Genomic DNA, 16,522 nt, shown 5'->3' on the forward strand with positions numbered 1-16,522 from the left:
ACACAGTGGAAGGGATTAAATCCTTTCATGTGCTTTTTAAAATTGCTGTCAAACATTCGAAGAATTAGTTTATAAGTTTGTTTGGGATAAATGTACAATATGCTGTTATAAAATATCAAAAATTATAATGACATTATAGAATAATATCATGTAAGGATATTCTTTGCTTTAATCCATGATAATTCAATTTCAAGCTGGAAGAAATATTTAGTTACTTCTTTTTGCCCTTCTAAAGAGGCCAAAACCTTCATAAAATTTGAAATATATGTATATGTAACATTAATTTTTATTTGATAAAGCAATCACTAGCTGTTTCTGGTCTTTATTAGAATTGTTTATAAAATTATTGGCTTTTCATTTAGCTGAAAACCTTGATTATAATTTGATAATCTAATTCTAATTCATTTAAGTAATTAAAGTAGGCATCTTCATTTTAAAAATAAAGCAAATTTACTTCTGAATTCATAAGCCACAAATGTTGCCCTGCCTCTAGCTTAATTAAAAATGCAGGCGGCTACATAAAGTTAGGATTCAATTACTTATAAAACATTGGCTTCTAGTGTAACTTAATTTATATGACATTGATTATATCATAAAAGCTAATTTATAAAGTAACTTAAGTAGGTATCTTTAATTTAAAAAAAGGCAAAGAAACTTATTCAGTAAAACTTATAAGTTTGATACTTTATTGGTCTGATCCAAAAGCATAAACAGTGTCCCAGCTACAGCCAATTAAAAAATGCAGGCTGCATGAGGCCTTTTTGTCTTTCTTGAAATTCTACTGCTGTTGAAAATTTTGGCTATATTTAAGAAATATATTGTTTTTGCCTTTCTTACAGGCGAAAACTTTCATAACACTTAATATATAGTATATAAGTAAAATATATTAATTAATTTTTATTTGATAAAGCTTTCCATGTGATTTCAAGTATCAATCTGTTTAATTTTAAAAAAATATTTATTTTAAGAGAAAACGGACTTTTGAACATTTTGGGGCCCATGAAACATGCAAAAGTTATTCTCAAAAAACCTTGAAATACTCTTGGAAAGATCAAATATATAATATATTTATATATATGATTTAAATATTATATACCTAAATTATCTTAGAAAATATCAATTACATTTTATTTGGATCAATGAATTAATCCTCTTTCTTTTAAATCAGACCAAACAAGTAACATATTTTGAATTCCTAATTATAGAAGAGATAACACATTTTAACTATATAATTTCTCCCCATTTAATTTGCATTTTGAACTTTTAAAGCTGGTAAGTCAAATATATTTTGTATGTCCTAGATTAATAACACTTTACATTTCTAAGAAAATACAAGACATAATTAAGAGCTTCAATTCTGTCCTCTAGATTTTTTATGAGGCAAATTTAAACTTTACTTTTTTATTTATATAATTAAGAGTCAACTTAAAAAAAAAGGGTTTTTTTTTGTTTTGTTTTTTTGTTTTTGCCACATGAGTTTGGAGGAAGTTTGTAGCCATTCAAATGTGAATTACCATCTTCCTTAGCTTACTGGGAGAGTGGTTAGAGCAATTAAGGTTGCTGACCAGCTTTCCTGGCTTCCTGTCAACATCTCTTTTTTAGTGAAACTGATTTGTTTCAGGCATCATGGGGGGAAAAAGACACTTTAAACTTTCAGAACTTTAAAGTTTTTCAGGTAGCAAATCAAATACTTAGCATTTCTCAAATCAATAATACTTTTACATTTTTAAAGATACATTTCAAATAAAATATAAGACACATTTAATTAACAGACTAACTTCTATCCTCTGGACTCATACTAGGCATACTTAGATCAACATTTCAGTATTATAACAATTCAATAAATTTAGATTTGAGTTTTTATCATTTGATTTAGTAACTTCCATGTTCTGTTAAGTTTCCAGCGATAGGCCTAGCCCATCCTCTAAATTTCAAAATGGCCACAATTTTCCTGCTGGGGAAGTCAAGAGATAAACTCTCAGCCATTCATAGTAAACATGCTATCTACTTTCTGTTGTTTACTTGCCTCTGGGCAGAAATTTCAAAAGCTGTTTTAAAAACCTTGGGAAACTAGCCTGTATTCATCTCCACCACCTACAAAGCTAAAATAGCCTCTCGGGTTTTTATTCTGTACCTAGCAAAGAGTTAAGCCCAGTTCAAAACTATGTGCACTCGTTTTAAACTGATTTTTCCCCTTTACATGGGCACAGAAATCCCTGATGCATTTATGAATTTGTAAAAGTTTTAAGTCATTAGCTGGGGGGAAAAAAGATGGCGAATATGAGGCCTCTTAAAGTGGCTTTTTTTTTGGGAATGGCGTCGTGTATCTATTGTTTTTTATTTTATTACTTTTTCAATTTTTATTTATTTTTATTTTTAAGGAAAGAAAAAGATTTTTAGATAAAAGAATTATTGGCAGTTGCTAAGAAATTCCTTTAATCTTTTTTTACTTGGTTACAAGTAGTTTACACCTGGAGGCAGTGGAGGTGCAGATATTCTTAAAGATTCGCACCCTTCCACTCCAGGCTGTAAGGTTGTGGCTGCACCCAACTTAAACATTCTTAAACTCTCCTGTGCTGAATCAAAAGTCTCTGGACTTTCTGCTGAGTATTGGTCACGCAACTGCTTTCTAGCCTTTTCCCAGGTTTAATCAACAAACCTTAAGAAAGAAATCAAGAATCTAACTATGCTTAACAGAATCTCTTTGAGCCATGAGCGTAGTTTAAAGCATTTATAAGGATCACCCATGTTTTACTCCAGCTAATTCACTTTCACAACAATACACTCCCTCAAGCAATTCTTGGGAGCAATCCCTTGCCTTACCTCTTGTTGCCTCTTTCGCCCACGCCCCACGTTGGGCGCCAGAATGCAGGGGGCCTGATGGCGGGGATCTCCCCTTTCTGCGTCCCGCACGGAAAGAGATATGAACGAACCGGTTCTAAGTGGAGGTGCCGAGGGATTGAGAAATAATAGAAATAAAGAGAGAAGACACAGAGATAGATTTTAATCTATCTCTGGGAGGGCTGCTGACCTCATCTGCTGGAGAGACAGACTGACGACCTCCTAAGCCACGAATCACATCTATTTATACTCCAATCCAACAAGGGGCGTCACAGGAAAACAAGGAGCCTGGGAAAGCCCAGGTCCCACCCACTCCTTCTTCCTGGACAAACACAAGCCAGGAACTAAGAACATCTCCGGGAGTGCAACTGACATAATTCTGTCAATATCCCGGCCCAGTCAGCAACAATCTAAAGAATGTCCAAGTGTCTTCCCATATGGCCCTCTACAAGGGGTCTTGGTTGTTTAGGCTATGGCTGTGACCCTGACCCAAGTGGTTATTTCTCAGTGGGGTGACATGCTGTATGAGTGACAGAGTTTGAAAGAGACTTTCCAGCTGGGCTTTCTGCCCACATAGACATACATGGGGGCAGGTTGTGATGGCGGCTAGTCCAGCACCAGCACTGCCCCAGGAGCCCTTGGGTTCTCATCGCCAGAGAGAGGAAGGGGACAAGTGCATTGAAGGGGTTGTGGGAGGCAGGAACACCACCCGAGGTGGCTAGCTTTGCCAGCCTCCCTTCCCTCCTCTGACCACACAACCTTCCTCTTTCATTTAGAGACCAAATGTAGCACAATAATGCTGCTGTAAACTTTCACACTGCAGGCCCTGGCCCAGTGCCTTCCAGTTCCAGAGCGGGGAGGGTGGGCAGGAGGTTGTGGGGGGTGGGGGGGAGGCAGGACCGGGATAGGGAGGGTGGGGGAGAAGTGGCAGTTACTGAGGCATAGATTATGGAAACACATCGAGGCCCCAAGCAAACCGACCTACTCTCAAGGCTGGGAGGCAGTGGTGGCTGGCCTGGAGAGTTCTAGTTCCCAGTTGTTTGTTTTCCTCCATTTCTTTTGTTTGTGATGTTTCTTTGTCTCTGCATTTTCACTGCTTCCCTGAGTTGGTATGGTAGCTTTGTGTGCTAGGTGTCCTGTATGGGCCAGTGGGTTGGCCTCCCAGTTACCTGAGGTGGACACTTTTGCTGTAACTCTTTGTGGACTGTGTGTACAGCCTTGTTGTAGTTAAGTCTTGATTGTTGTTGGTGTCACTGGGAGGAATTGACCTCCAGGCCAATTGGCTGTGAGGATCCACTATGTCTATAATGGAAGAACTGCTGCAGTGGAGACACACTTATGGGGCAGTACTTGCTTCAGTGGGGCTTTGGTGCTCACTGATTCTGCCTCTTGAATGTGTCACTTATGGATATGAGTAGTTGAAATCTAGTGTCATCTCACACTGACCACTAGATACAGTAGCTTCTGATCTCCAATGGAATGTAGGTCAGCTACTGTCTGAGGCCACCCAACAGGAGCTACAGTGAGAACTACAGTTTTCTCTTTGCTTGGTCTTTGGAGGTTTTGGAACTGTCTGACCAGAGCTGTAGTTTGTTATGTTAAGTTGCTATAGGGCAGGCCATTATATGCAAAAGCTGCTGCGTGGAGCTTGGGTGGGTTTGTAGATTGTGCAGGGTAAAGTCTCAGGGCATCACTAGGCTAAGGTATGGCAAATAGCAGTGGCTGCCAGTCAGCCATCTCTGCTTCTCCACATTTCCAAGTCCCTGTGTCCCGCACCCCTGGACAGTAAACATTGATTATTGGGCACACCTCTGCAGGAAAGCCACCCTTACTTTCTGACCCAATAGCGGACAGTCCAGCATCTCCCCCAAAAACTTGAGTTCAGAGTAATTGGGAGCTTGTCTCCCTTCTGGTTGAAAGAAGCAGCACGCCCAGCCCAATTTGCACGCCTCTGTACCTCAGCTTTTCAGCTCTTGTGCACATCTCAATGCTCTTTTCTCTTTCCTTCTAGTTGAACTTCCACTCAGCCAGCTTTCCCATGGTTCTGGGTGATAGACATTTTATCTTTTAGCTGTAGTTTTGAAATTGTTGTGCAAGGCAGTTTAGGTGTTTACCTATATCGCCATCTTGGTTTCTCTCTGTTTGTCTTTAATCTTTGCTATTTTTATTGTATTAACCTTGCATTGTTCATTGACTGGGATGCTGCAGTCTGAATCTCCAAGGCTGATGGAATCCCCATTGATTCCCCCTGACAGATGCTACACAGGTTCCCCTTCTTTTCTCTGTTGCTCTGAATTGGGGCTCATACATGGTGCTGAGACCCCCACACTCCCAGGAGGCAGGGGTTCTGCTGCTGGAATATCCCTCCAGCTTCCCAGCCACACACATACACTAAGAGGATCACACTCTCCATCTCTCCTTATGTCTTTCCTCTGTGTTACCTGCTTTCAGTATTTCAGATCAACCACACGTCAACTGTTTTTTCAAGCTGATTGTTCTACAGTTTAGCTGCATGACCAGTCTGGAGTTGGGAGTGTGTGAACAGAGCTTTCAACTACTCTGCAGCCATCTTGGGAGCCACCACACCACCACACCACCACCACCCCCAGCTAAATTTTTAGTTTGATGTAGTACCATTTGTTTATATTTTCTTTTGTTTCCCTTTGCCAGGAGTTATATCAGAAAAAATATTGCTAAGAGAAATGTTAGAGAGTTTACTGCCTATGTTTTCCTCTATAAGTTTTATGGTTTTAAGTATGTAATACATTTTAAGTTTACTCTTACATATGGTGTGTAAGAAGGTGGTCTAGTTTCATATTTTTATAATTATCAGTTATATTTTCCAAACACTACTTATTGAAGAGACTATATTTAACACACTGTAGATTATTGCCGTCTTTGTCATAGATTAATTGATCATATCACTGGGGTCTCTATTTTGTTCCATTGATCTCTGTATCTGTTTTTATGCTAGTACCTTGCTATTTTGATTGCTATTGCCTCTTAGTATAGTTTATTAGGTAGTGTGATACCTGTAACTTTGTTATTCTTTCTCAAGACTATTTTGACTATATGTGGTCTTTCCTCATTCCATATAATTTATTTTTGTTTATTTGTCCTAGCTCTGCGAAAAACAGAATTGGTAATTTAACATGAATTGCCTTGAATCTATAGATTGCTTTGGGGAGTATGGACATTTTTAATTAATTAATTGTATTTAATCCTCACCCGAGGATATGTTTTACTCATTTGAGAGAGAAACATTGATGTATGAGAGAAACATCCATCAGTTGCGACCCACATGTGACCCCATTAGGAATCAAACTCTCAAACTATATATGCGCCATACATAGTTTGAACAAGCAACCTTTTGGAAAATGGAAAGCCACTCTAAAGAACAGTGCCAAACAACCCAGGGTGGGGAGTATGGACATTTTAAGAATGATAATTCTTCATATGCATGAGTACAGTGTATGTTACCATTTATTTATATCTTCTTTAGTTTCTTCCTTCAATATCATAATTTTTTGAGTATAGGTCTGTCATCACCATGTTTATATGCAGAGTGTATTTTACAAATATACATAATATTTGATTTCATGCTATTTATCTTTTATAACTTTGGAAGGGTTATTTATTAAATACTGAATGTTATCCTTTAAAAGGAAGTGAATGGTTATCGAGAACAATTATGAGGACATTAGTTACCTTAGGAGGACCAGGGATGGGGACATGCTTGTCCTGGAGCAAAAGGAGGGTCCAGGCCTGCTGGCATGTTCCCCATCTTCATCTGAGTTGTTAGCAGGATGGAAACATTGCGCAAGCACAGGGGCATGCAGCACCCTGCAGTGGTGCTCATGGTGCCCCCTGGGATCAGGCAGGTACAATCAACATGGCCACCCTGGCAGCCCAGGTGGGCCGGCCAGACCCAGCAAATGCACAGGGAGAGTCTGGGCCCCTCAGTCGGCTGAGTAGCAGCCTGTAACCTTAACCACCTGTAACCTTAACCACTCCTCCCATGTAACCTTAACCATCCCTCCGCATTACCAGGCAAAGTGAAATATCAGCCAATTCCAGGAATTAGGACGTGGACATCTTCTGGCACCACTGCTCTGCCCACCACTCTCAGCTCCCTATCCAGTGCTCACCTCCTACTACATCCCCTGTGTGTGCCAATCCTTGCAGAGTCTGAAAGAGCTGTTGGCTGGTCCTGGTGGTGCTGATGGTAATGGTGATGAGAGATGAAAGTGGGGAAGTGGGGAAGTGGGGGTCAGCCAGTAGCAGACTAGGCCAGTACCAGAAGGAGGCAGGCTGCGAACTAGGACTCTCCAGGCCAGCCACCACTGCCTCCCAGCCTTGAGAGTAGGTCGCTTTTCCTGGGGCCCCGAAGTGTTTCCATAATCTATGCCTCAGTAACTGCCACTTCTCCCCCACCCTCCCTATCCCAGTCCTGCCTCCCCCCTCCCCTACCCCCCACAACCTCCTGCCCACCCTCCCCGCTCTGGAACTGGAAGGCACTGGGCCAGGGCCTGCAGTGTGAAAGTTTACAGCAGCATTATTGTGCTACATTTGGTCTCTAAATGAAAGAGGAAGGTTGTGTGGTCAGAGGAGGGAAGGGAGGCTGGCAAAGCTAGCCACCTCGGGTGGTGTTCCTGCCTCCCACAACCCCTTCAATGCACTTGTCCCCTTCCTCTCTCTGGCGATGAGAACCCAAGGGCTCCTGGGGCAGTGCTGGTGCTGGACTAGCCGCCATCACAACCTGCCCCCATGTATGTCTATGTGGGCCGAAAGCCCAGCTGGAAAGTCTCTTCCAAACTCAGACAGCATGTCACCCCACTGAGAAATAACCACTTGGGTCAGGGTCACAGCCATAGCCTAAACAACCAAGACCCCTTCTCATGCAAGGGGTTTGAAGTGGAAGGATGAAGTCCCAGGAACGTTCTTTTCTGGCTCTGAGGGCTGTGCTTGTCCCATCCCATATGTGATGGTCTGTCCACCTGAGCTCATGCCACAGGGCCCGGAATGGAGGCAGGGTGAGAATATGGAGGAAGAATGGTAGAACCGAGTCTGCCCTATTTCCCAGGCGCCATCATCACTCTTTTACTTCCCATCTTCACTGCGCCCATCCTGCCCATGCCCCGGTGAGCTCCCTGCCCCTAGGATGAGACCTGTCTGGGCCTGTCCTCTGCATTCTCACTCCATCCATGCACCTTTGTCAGACACCATAGGATCCAGAGTAGGATCCAGAGCCACCTCCAGCAACTCCCACATTTCGGGTGTCTGGACGCCCTGCCTTGGAGTTGGTGACTTCCTCATCATCCCCAGCCCCACAATCCTCCTCCTCCCCCACCCAACGTGTCTGGAATTTAACAATGTCCCTTGGAAAAAGTAGATCCCACCCTTGCTTTGGCTCACTCAATCCCACGGTCTCTACTACTACCTTTACTGCCTGAACCACATCAAGAGACATTATCTCCGATTAATTTTATTCCAAACCAGATCCCCTTCCCCAACCTCAAATGTTCTATCCACCATTGCCCCCGCCATGCGGGTATTAACACCGGTCTCTGAGGGAATGGAGACTGGCAGAACCAACCCTCAACTCACTCAAACACAAGTCTGTGCCCCTCTGAGTCCCAGGCCCGCACAGCCCAGGCAGGCCCTGGCTTAGGGAAGGAACCAGTTCCCAGCAGTCAGTGAAGGGGGAAGGGAACACAGAGCTTGAGACTCAACCTTGTGTGACCTGCCAAAACAGTAGGGGAGACTGCGCGGGGCAGAGAGGGACGTTGGGGCGGGGGGGGGGGGTGGCGGGGCTGCAGAACTGCCACTTTCAGGAGAACATGTGTGTTGGGCTGGTCTAATATAGTATTTGAAGGGGACCACGTAACACACTGAGACTAATTAACCATCCTCGCCATAGAAACCGGACGGAGGAGGGCCATGAGAGGGCTAGGGCAGGCAGGCAGTGAACCCTCTGCTAGGCAGTTTCCCCAGGTTGGCCCGTAGCCACCACAACACTCATTCCCTGTCTTTCCCCCTGTATTCCCGCACCTTCCCCTGTGATCCACAATTCCCTGGGCTGTGGCTTCTGCCTCCACCGCTCTACTGAAACAAAGGAGGGAGAACTGAGTGGAGCGTCAAAGGTGAGAGCTAAAGAGGGGTTGCTGGGTGAGTTTTCCATGTGCGCGAGGTGGCACCAGCAGGAGGGAAGGACTCTACAGAGAGGTCTGGGCCTGGGAAGGGGGAAGATGAGCTCAAGTGTGCTCTTTAACAGCTGCTGGAGTAGAGGTGCAGGGAAGGCCGCCTACGGAAAGCCATGAGGAGACCAAGGGTGTTCAGACAGCAAAGCAGGGTAGTTAGGAGGGGACCCAATGACTGTGGGAAAGAGGGACTAAGCTCTGGAAGGGGGTCCTGTGTTCCTGCTGAAGGGGAGGGGAAATGGGCAATGAATGGCATGAGACCCCAAACGTGGAGGGGATTAGAACACTCGAAGAGGGCCTGCAGGGCAAAGGGGAGAGAAGCTAGTGTGGTCAGGTAGATCCAGGCAGAGCCCAAACCCGGGGCAGTCTGGTGGTCTGACTGCAAGGATCCTATCAGAGGCTGGCGCAGACTGCCCACAGGCAGAAGGCCCACCACAGAATGCCAGAGGTATTGTTCTGGAAGAAGCTCTGAGATGGAGCAGCTCCAAGGCCTCCCCCCCTTCCTTCCCTCTTCCACCTGTCTCCCCGCCCGCCCCCCAAGAGAGACCACAGAGGTTTGTGTTTTTTGTCTTTTAACAAACAGGCTTTTATTGATGAAAGAGAGAGAGAGTGAGAGAGAGAGAGATAGGAAGATGGATGTGAGAGAGAAACATCAATTGGCTGCAAGCCCACAACCTGGGTACGTGCCCTGACCTGGAATCAAACCTGTGACCGTTTGGTGCACGGGACAATGCTCAACCAACCAACTGAGCCAGACCGGCCAGGGTGAGGCCACAGAATCTGAGAGGGACTTTAATGTGAAGCTGCGGAGAAATGGGGTGCGGAGGAGGCAAAGGGAGGGGAGAGGATGCCTTGGCTGCTGTGGAACAGGAGGGAACCAGCTTGGCCACAGCTCCGGGGCGGCTCTCCTCTTGCACCGAGATGCTGGGTTCCACCTGTCCAACAGAGCAGAGTCGGGGAGGAGCTCCAAGCCAGGGCCAGCCCACAGCCCTCCTCAACAGCCACGGCTGTGGGCAGGGGTATGGTGTGTGCAACACTCACATCACAGGTTCTGGAACTTGTCAGCCAGGGACCGCATGGCCGCTGAAACAGAGAGAGGCATAAGCAGGCACTCCAGAGGGAGGGATAGAGAAGCCCGACCCCCTGTCCCTGTGGGGAAGCGCCTAGCCCTGCAACCTGAAACCCCCTCTACCTCTAGTTCCTACCCAAGGAACCCTGGGCCTGACTAACTCACTCACTCACTCACTCACTCACCACTGGAATTAAGTGTGGAAATGTTTTCCAAACAGGACAAAGTGTGCCAGCATGAAAGCTTTGGGGCATATCAGAACCACTCAGAATCTGTCAAACAAACAAGACCCACAGAAGCCATAGCAAGCAGTAGTTGAAGGGAGAATGAAGGAGGCATCTCTAGACATCCGTCCTAAGAGAAGATCTCTAGGACTGGTTCTCCTTGGCAAAGAGTGCTTGTAGTTCCCACCACACTTTCTTTCCTCTTTGTCCACACACCTAGCTGTACATGCACAGTAGGCTCCAGGACCAGGCCTGCTGGGTTCTCTTCCCCACAGGAATGTTGGGCCCTGTGAGGCCGCCTGTACCTGCAGCCTGCCCCAGCCCCAGCCCCATGCTAAGGCGCCAAACTCTGGCCCTGCCCTTGCCCCTGCCCCTGCCCCTACCAGAGTTTCCTCTTACCTAGTTGCTGTCTAAGGTCATATATTCGTCTCTGCAGCTCCGGGCACTAGGCCAGCAGACACCAGAGAAAGAGAAATGATTAGTATATTCAGGCCTCCTCTCCCCTCCTCAAGGACACCCCTGCCCCACCACCTGGGCTAGCCCGGCATGGGCTCCTCAGTGGGAAAAGGTGCATGCCCTCCCTGAGGTGTGGGGTGGCGGCAGAGGCGGTGGTAGTGGTGGTGGTGTGGGGAGGGGGGGCGGACACAGGTCGGTTTTAATCTGGACACAGATCCCACAGTCCAGCTCGGGACTGCATTTCTAGGAGCCAGAGGAAGCATTACCCGAGGACAACCCTCTGCTCCAGGCGGTTGCTGCTGCCTTTCCTGCGCTGGGGGACGTCCAAGTGGCTCCTGGTTACCTGAGAGGGAAAGGACACACAATCCAGCTTCCAAAGCTCCCAGGGAGGCGGGAAGGGCTTAGCTGGGTCTAACGTGAGGCAGCACCCCCCTCTGCTGGCAGCAAGTTGCCCCTGCTCTGCCCAGCAGCTCCACCCTTCTCTGTGGGCCTGCCTCCCTGTTCCCCATGGGCAGCCCACCCAGGGCTGTGGTCTCCAACACTGTGTGTGGCTCTTGGTTGGATGCTCGCAGAGCTGCAGGCAAAACCAGCCCCTGTGGCCCAACAAGACCTATCGGAAGAGGCCCTGTTCCGCTGAAAGTGTGTGTCTGGTGTGGCAGTTTGGGTCAGGGCCACGAACCACCCCTGCGCACAAAGCCCATGCACAGGATGAAGTGCCTTGAGCCCTGCCCTGCCCAGACACCCTATTTCCTGTGGGAGAAGCTGTCTGGGCAGGCAGGGAGGCATGGAGCAGGGCTGAGCCCCTGGTGGAGCCAGAGCAGGAGGGTTCCGTCCTTGGTCTCTCCCCCCTCCACTCCCAGCAGACCCAGGGGACTCACTGCAGGGTGTGGGCCCTCTGGGCAGGGCTTCTCCCTGGCTCGGGGCCCAGGGCCATGCTTGTCCTGGAGCCCCGGCGGCTCTGCTGTTGCTGTTGCCGTCGCCACTGCTGCATTCTGGACTGTGTGTCAGAGGCTAAAATAAAAAGTTCTCACTTATTCGGAATTGGGATGTGTGCGCGTGCTTGTGTGTGGGCACAGCGTGTGTGTGTGTGTGTGTGTGTGTGTGTGTGTGTTTGTAAGGGCTGGGGTGAGGCAGGGAATAGGGAAGGCAGTTCCTAGGCAGACCACATGAGCACTTTCGCCCTCGATCAGCCCTGGTCAGGAGGCCAGACTGAGCTAGAGAGAATAGGGGGGTGCTGAGAAAGCAGCCCCCCACCCCCCCTCCCACGCACGCGGGCGCACGCGCGCACACACACACACACACACACACCCCTCTGCAAGGACAGCTCAGAGAGCTGCTAGCAAGTAGGAGTCAGGGAGTCAATGGTTCTAAACATTGAAGCTTTGGGGCCCAAAGTCTTAAGGGGTCCCCGGGTCCAAACCAGATGCCCCAGCCCGCCCTCCCTCCCAGCCCAGCGGGGAAACTTGCCAGTTGCAGAGAATGGTCCCAGTACACATGGAGGGCTAGCTCAGGGTGCTCCCTGGCTGAAACCGCCCAGACCTGTTCTGGCATCCTAAGGACCCAGGGCGCCTGATGACAAGCCCAGAGGAGGGACAGAGGGAGCATGCCCAGAGAAGTGCAGGGCTGGGTGGGGAGTGGGGAGGACCATGGCCTCATACTCACTTGGACTTCTGGGCTTGGGTCTCTCTCCAGTTCCTTTTCTTCTACCAACACCGGTAGGGACCCCTTCTTCCTCCTGGCCCCAGACTTCTGCCCGGTGCTGGAGTGCTTGGGCTGTTTGGTTCCCACGGGACCCAAGGAATACCCCTTTCCCCTCCCGAGCAGCGGCACCCCAGAGACTGGGGGGAAGGTGGTTGGCTCCAAGGCAGTGGCTGAGACTCTCTGCCCCCAGGGAGGGAAGATACCCTGGGGGGCAACTCTGGAGGCCCCCCCTGGGAATTTCTTCTCCTGGGCCACTTTCCTTGCAGGAGTGACCTGGGGCAGGCCGCCTGCAGCAGCAGCAGCAGCGCCTGGCACGTAGCTGGGCCTGCTCCCCTCCTTCCCCCAGACCACACTTTGGGGTTTCCTGCAGGACACATCCGGCTCTCCAACAGCCTGGCTCACCCCAACGGAAGCCAGGTGTTGGGGAGCGGAGGGCAGGAAGGAGCCTGGCACACGAAGGAATGTCTCCCTGACGTGGGCACTCGAGTGTCTGGGTGTGCCCTGCAGGCCCCTGGGTTTGGCCTGGCCCACCCCCTTGCCACGGAGGCTGAACCTCAGCAGTTGCAGCTCGCTGAAGTCATCTGATGATTCGGAGTCGGAAGGCGAGCCCACCAGGCCTTCTGCGAAGGACAGCTGGCGACCCACGGTGATCTCTGACCTATTCTGAGCTCCTCTTTTGCGGCTTCCCCAGGCCCGGCCTCCCCCAGGCTCTCGGAGGGGCAGCCGGGCTGTGGAAGGCAGCCGAGATCCCACCCAACCATAGGCCCCCGCGCTTCCACCCCCGAGACCTGCCTGCGAGTCCACCCAAAGGGTGGACACCTCAGAGTCGCAGCTCTCTGGGGAGGGGTTTCTGCGGACACCCAGGTCATCCCGGTCGGTCAGCTTCTGCAGGATGGCCATCGCGGCCTCGTCGGCCAGATAGTCCAGAGTGCCCCCGTCGAGGTCGGCCGGGGAGCCGGGTCGGCCTTCGCAACCCCAAAGCACCCCTTCCATCACTTCCCGCTCTTCCTCGAAGCCTTCGAGGTCTGGGGACGTGCCCTCGCGCTGGCTGCTCGGCAGGGCCGTCCCCAAAGTCTGGCCTAGTCCACAGGCCTGCCCCCCGCCCTGCGGGGGGGCCCCCACTCCCCAAACAGACCCCTCGTCCTTGCTGGGGGAGCTCATGCCACCAAGTCCCAACAGCCCAGGTTCAGGGAAAACGGTCGCCCTGAGCACAGGCAGCGGCGGGAGCGCGAGGCCTTGACCTTCTGAGAGCGTCCACCACCACAGGCAGCTCAGGAGGCGGCCTCCGAGACTGCGCCACTTCCAGGCGCCATCAAGGCCCAGGCCTTCCCATTGGCGCGTGTCCCCCCACCAATCAGCGCACCCCTTCTAGACCCGCCCCGCCCCCGCCCCGACCCCGCCAATAGGGTGGAAGGCCTCTGGCGGTTGCAAGCCAATCAGGTGGGGGCTGGCGGAGGAGTGTGGTCATGGCCTAGGGTGGCTCCTTTCGTCACTTCCTGTCCCGCCTGCCCTGGCCACGTGCCTACTGTCCCACTGGGGTCAAAGCACCTAGCCTCCGTGCTCCATGTACGAAACGGGGAGGTGATGCGCCTGGCTGGGGTGGGCCGAGGGGTGGTGGGGATGGAAGTTCAGGATGGAGGTGAAGCACCAGCCATTCTTCTGCAACAAGACTTAGGACCCTACAGGGAAATGGATGCTCGAGCGCGTGGTCAGCAGTGTGTCTACATGCTTTCTCCATAAAGGCCCAGAGAGCAAAAGTCGTGGCATTTCCGGGCGGTGTGTCTCCGTCGCAACTCCATTTCCGTTATGATGGGTGGTCAAGTTGGCCCGTGGCTGGGTGCTTCAGGGAGCTTCATTGCTGGGCCGCTTTGGTGGAAACGGCTGGGGTTTGCCCCCCTCCCTCAGCCCCGCCCCCACTCTGACTCAGTTCAAAGAAGAGGGCATTCCCGTGGCCAGTGCACACCCCAGAAGATGCACACCGTCACTGATGCTACTGATCCTGGGGATGCGGACGCAAACCATAAATCCATTTTTACACAGCAGGTCTGCGACAATCAGCGAGCTTAACTGTCCCAAGGGTGGGAGAGGTTATGAGCAAGCCCGTGCTTGGCCCACTGTGAAGTACTGGAGGTGGGGGGCGGGCATGGGGGAGGGAAGCGGCGGCCTGTGCGGAAACACACAAGAACCCTTTGGAATCCAGGAAAAGCAACTTACACCACACTTGCTATGTGCCTAGCACTTTCCTGAGCGCTGTAGAGAAAGAGTAACACATCCTCCGACCATGCTAGGAGGGAACTACTCGCTGTCACCGCCCTCTTACAAGTGAGGAAGCAGGCTCTGAGAGGTTCAGCCACTGGCTCAAGGTCATTCGGCTTGTAGCGATCAGCAGCAGGATCGCAACCAAGACAGTCCCGCTTCAGAGCCCTTGCTTTGGAGCAGAAAATCTTAAAAATGAAAAAGCGCCCATTCCCTCCATGACAAGGCATGGACCTCTGCCGGGTACATCTGGAGACACACTGGTACATGGAGTGTATTAGGACACATGCTCAGCGGTGGTGGGAAACACTGGGAACACTCTAAATTCCCACCAGGAAGGAGATGGATGAATTCAATGTAGTGTTTGCACCCGGCAGATGAAAACGCGCCAGTCAAAATAATGCACGGATTTCAAAGGAACACAGCAAGCTGCAGAGCAATGGCATTGGATTCACATTTGTAACTTCTTTTCAAACTAGTCAATCGGATAGAAGGTCTGAGAATACATGTATGTGTACCTACAGACATGTTATGAAAGTCTGGAAGGACGCACAGCCAACGCTTACCAGTGAGCAGCCAGGCCAGGGAGCCAGTTGTCTCTCAAATTTTCCCGAACCGCCTACTTCCCAGCTTCCCAGCTTCCCTGAGCTGAGCAGCCCTGGCCCTCCCTTGGTTTCTATAATGCCCTCAAGTTTTGGAATTTCCACTTGCTTGCCACACAACCCCTACTCCAACAGCCCTCCTCTCTTCCACACCTTCTTCCTCTCTTTCCCATTCATGCTTCTCTCTCTCTCTCTCTCTCTCTCTCTCTCTCTCTCTCTCTCTCTCTCTCTCTCTCTCTCGTGTGTGTGTGTGTGTGTGTGTGTGTGTGTGTGTGTATTTCAGAGAGAGGAAGGGACAGGGAGAGATAGAAACATCAATGATGAGAATCATTGATTCGCTGCCTCTTGCATGCCTCTTACTCAGGATTGAGCCTGCAACCCAGGCATGTGCCGTAACGAGGAATCTAACCGTGAACTCCTGGTTCATAAGTTGATGCTGATCCACTGAGTCATGCCTGGTCGAGCCATACTACTCTATCTTTCTAGCTGCCTCTCCCTCCTGCATCCTACTCTGGCTGATCTAGAGAGGCCAGGGTGTCTGAACAGCTCTTGCCAGAGGGCTCTCAAAGGCCCAATTTTACTGGCTCTGATAGAGAAGGTTTTGCAGCAGGGAGATTGGGTACACTCTAAATCTCTGATCCTCCTCCTTGGTGTGCGCCCCCCCCCCCCCACCTCCCCCGCAACCCCTGCCTGTGTGTGGCTAATGCCCTCTCCTACTTGTCCCAATGACTTTTAAAGACATGGTGCACTATTTCCCACCTGCTAAGATGGACGAGGAAGCAGGTAGCAAAATCTCCTGTACCCACCACTGTCCTAGGAAACATTACCTATCCATCTAGTGGAAGCCGCAGGCATCCCTCTGGCCATTTCCATTCCTTCCTTCCCATCTTCCTTCCTTCTCTCCTCCCCCCTGCCCCCAGGCAGAATCCTAGAACTTTTCCACACCTCCTCTACTCTCCTCATCCTCGGGCTCCAGTGGCTCCTGTTTCCCTGCATTTTGTAGGTCCTCAATAGTGTCACTAAACTTTGCTAACGCCCTTCCCCCTTGTACTCACCAATATCCTGATTTTTGGTTTTGACCTACTATCTTGGCCTGGGGTGAGGCCAGTGTCAGGGGATTCACTTAGCCTTTTCCACCACGATAGCTCTTACCCCACAGACCAATGACCCTGT

General features: G+C 50.0%; 1 protein-coding gene across 1 annotated transcript; it reads right to left on the bottom strand.

Annotated features, from left to right (window-relative positions):
* Nucleotides 1-9,860: 9,860 nt before the first annotated feature.
* Nucleotides 9,861-13,652, bottom strand: LOC311614841 (uncharacterized protein CXorf49 homolog; the record flags this gene model as incomplete). The annotated part of the gene is made up of 6 exons (XM_084869961.1): nt 9,861-9,976; nt 10,083-10,124; nt 10,734-10,779; nt 11,057-11,133; nt 11,669-11,801; nt 12,453-13,652. The coding sequence occupies 5 exons, from the start codon at nt 13,650-13,652 to the stop codon at nt 10,084-10,086; spliced, it is 1,497 nt and encodes a 498-aa protein (XP_084726087.1). The 3' UTR covers nt 9,861-9,976; nt 10,083.
* Between the last annotated feature and the right edge of the window lie 2,870 nt (nt 13,653-16,522).

The sequence above is a fragment of the Pipistrellus hanaki genome (assembly GCF_964339955.1).
Source record: "Pipistrellus hanaki genome assembly, chromosome: X".
NCBI lineage: Eukaryota > Metazoa > Chordata > Mammalia > Chiroptera > Vespertilionidae > Pipistrellus > Pipistrellus hanaki.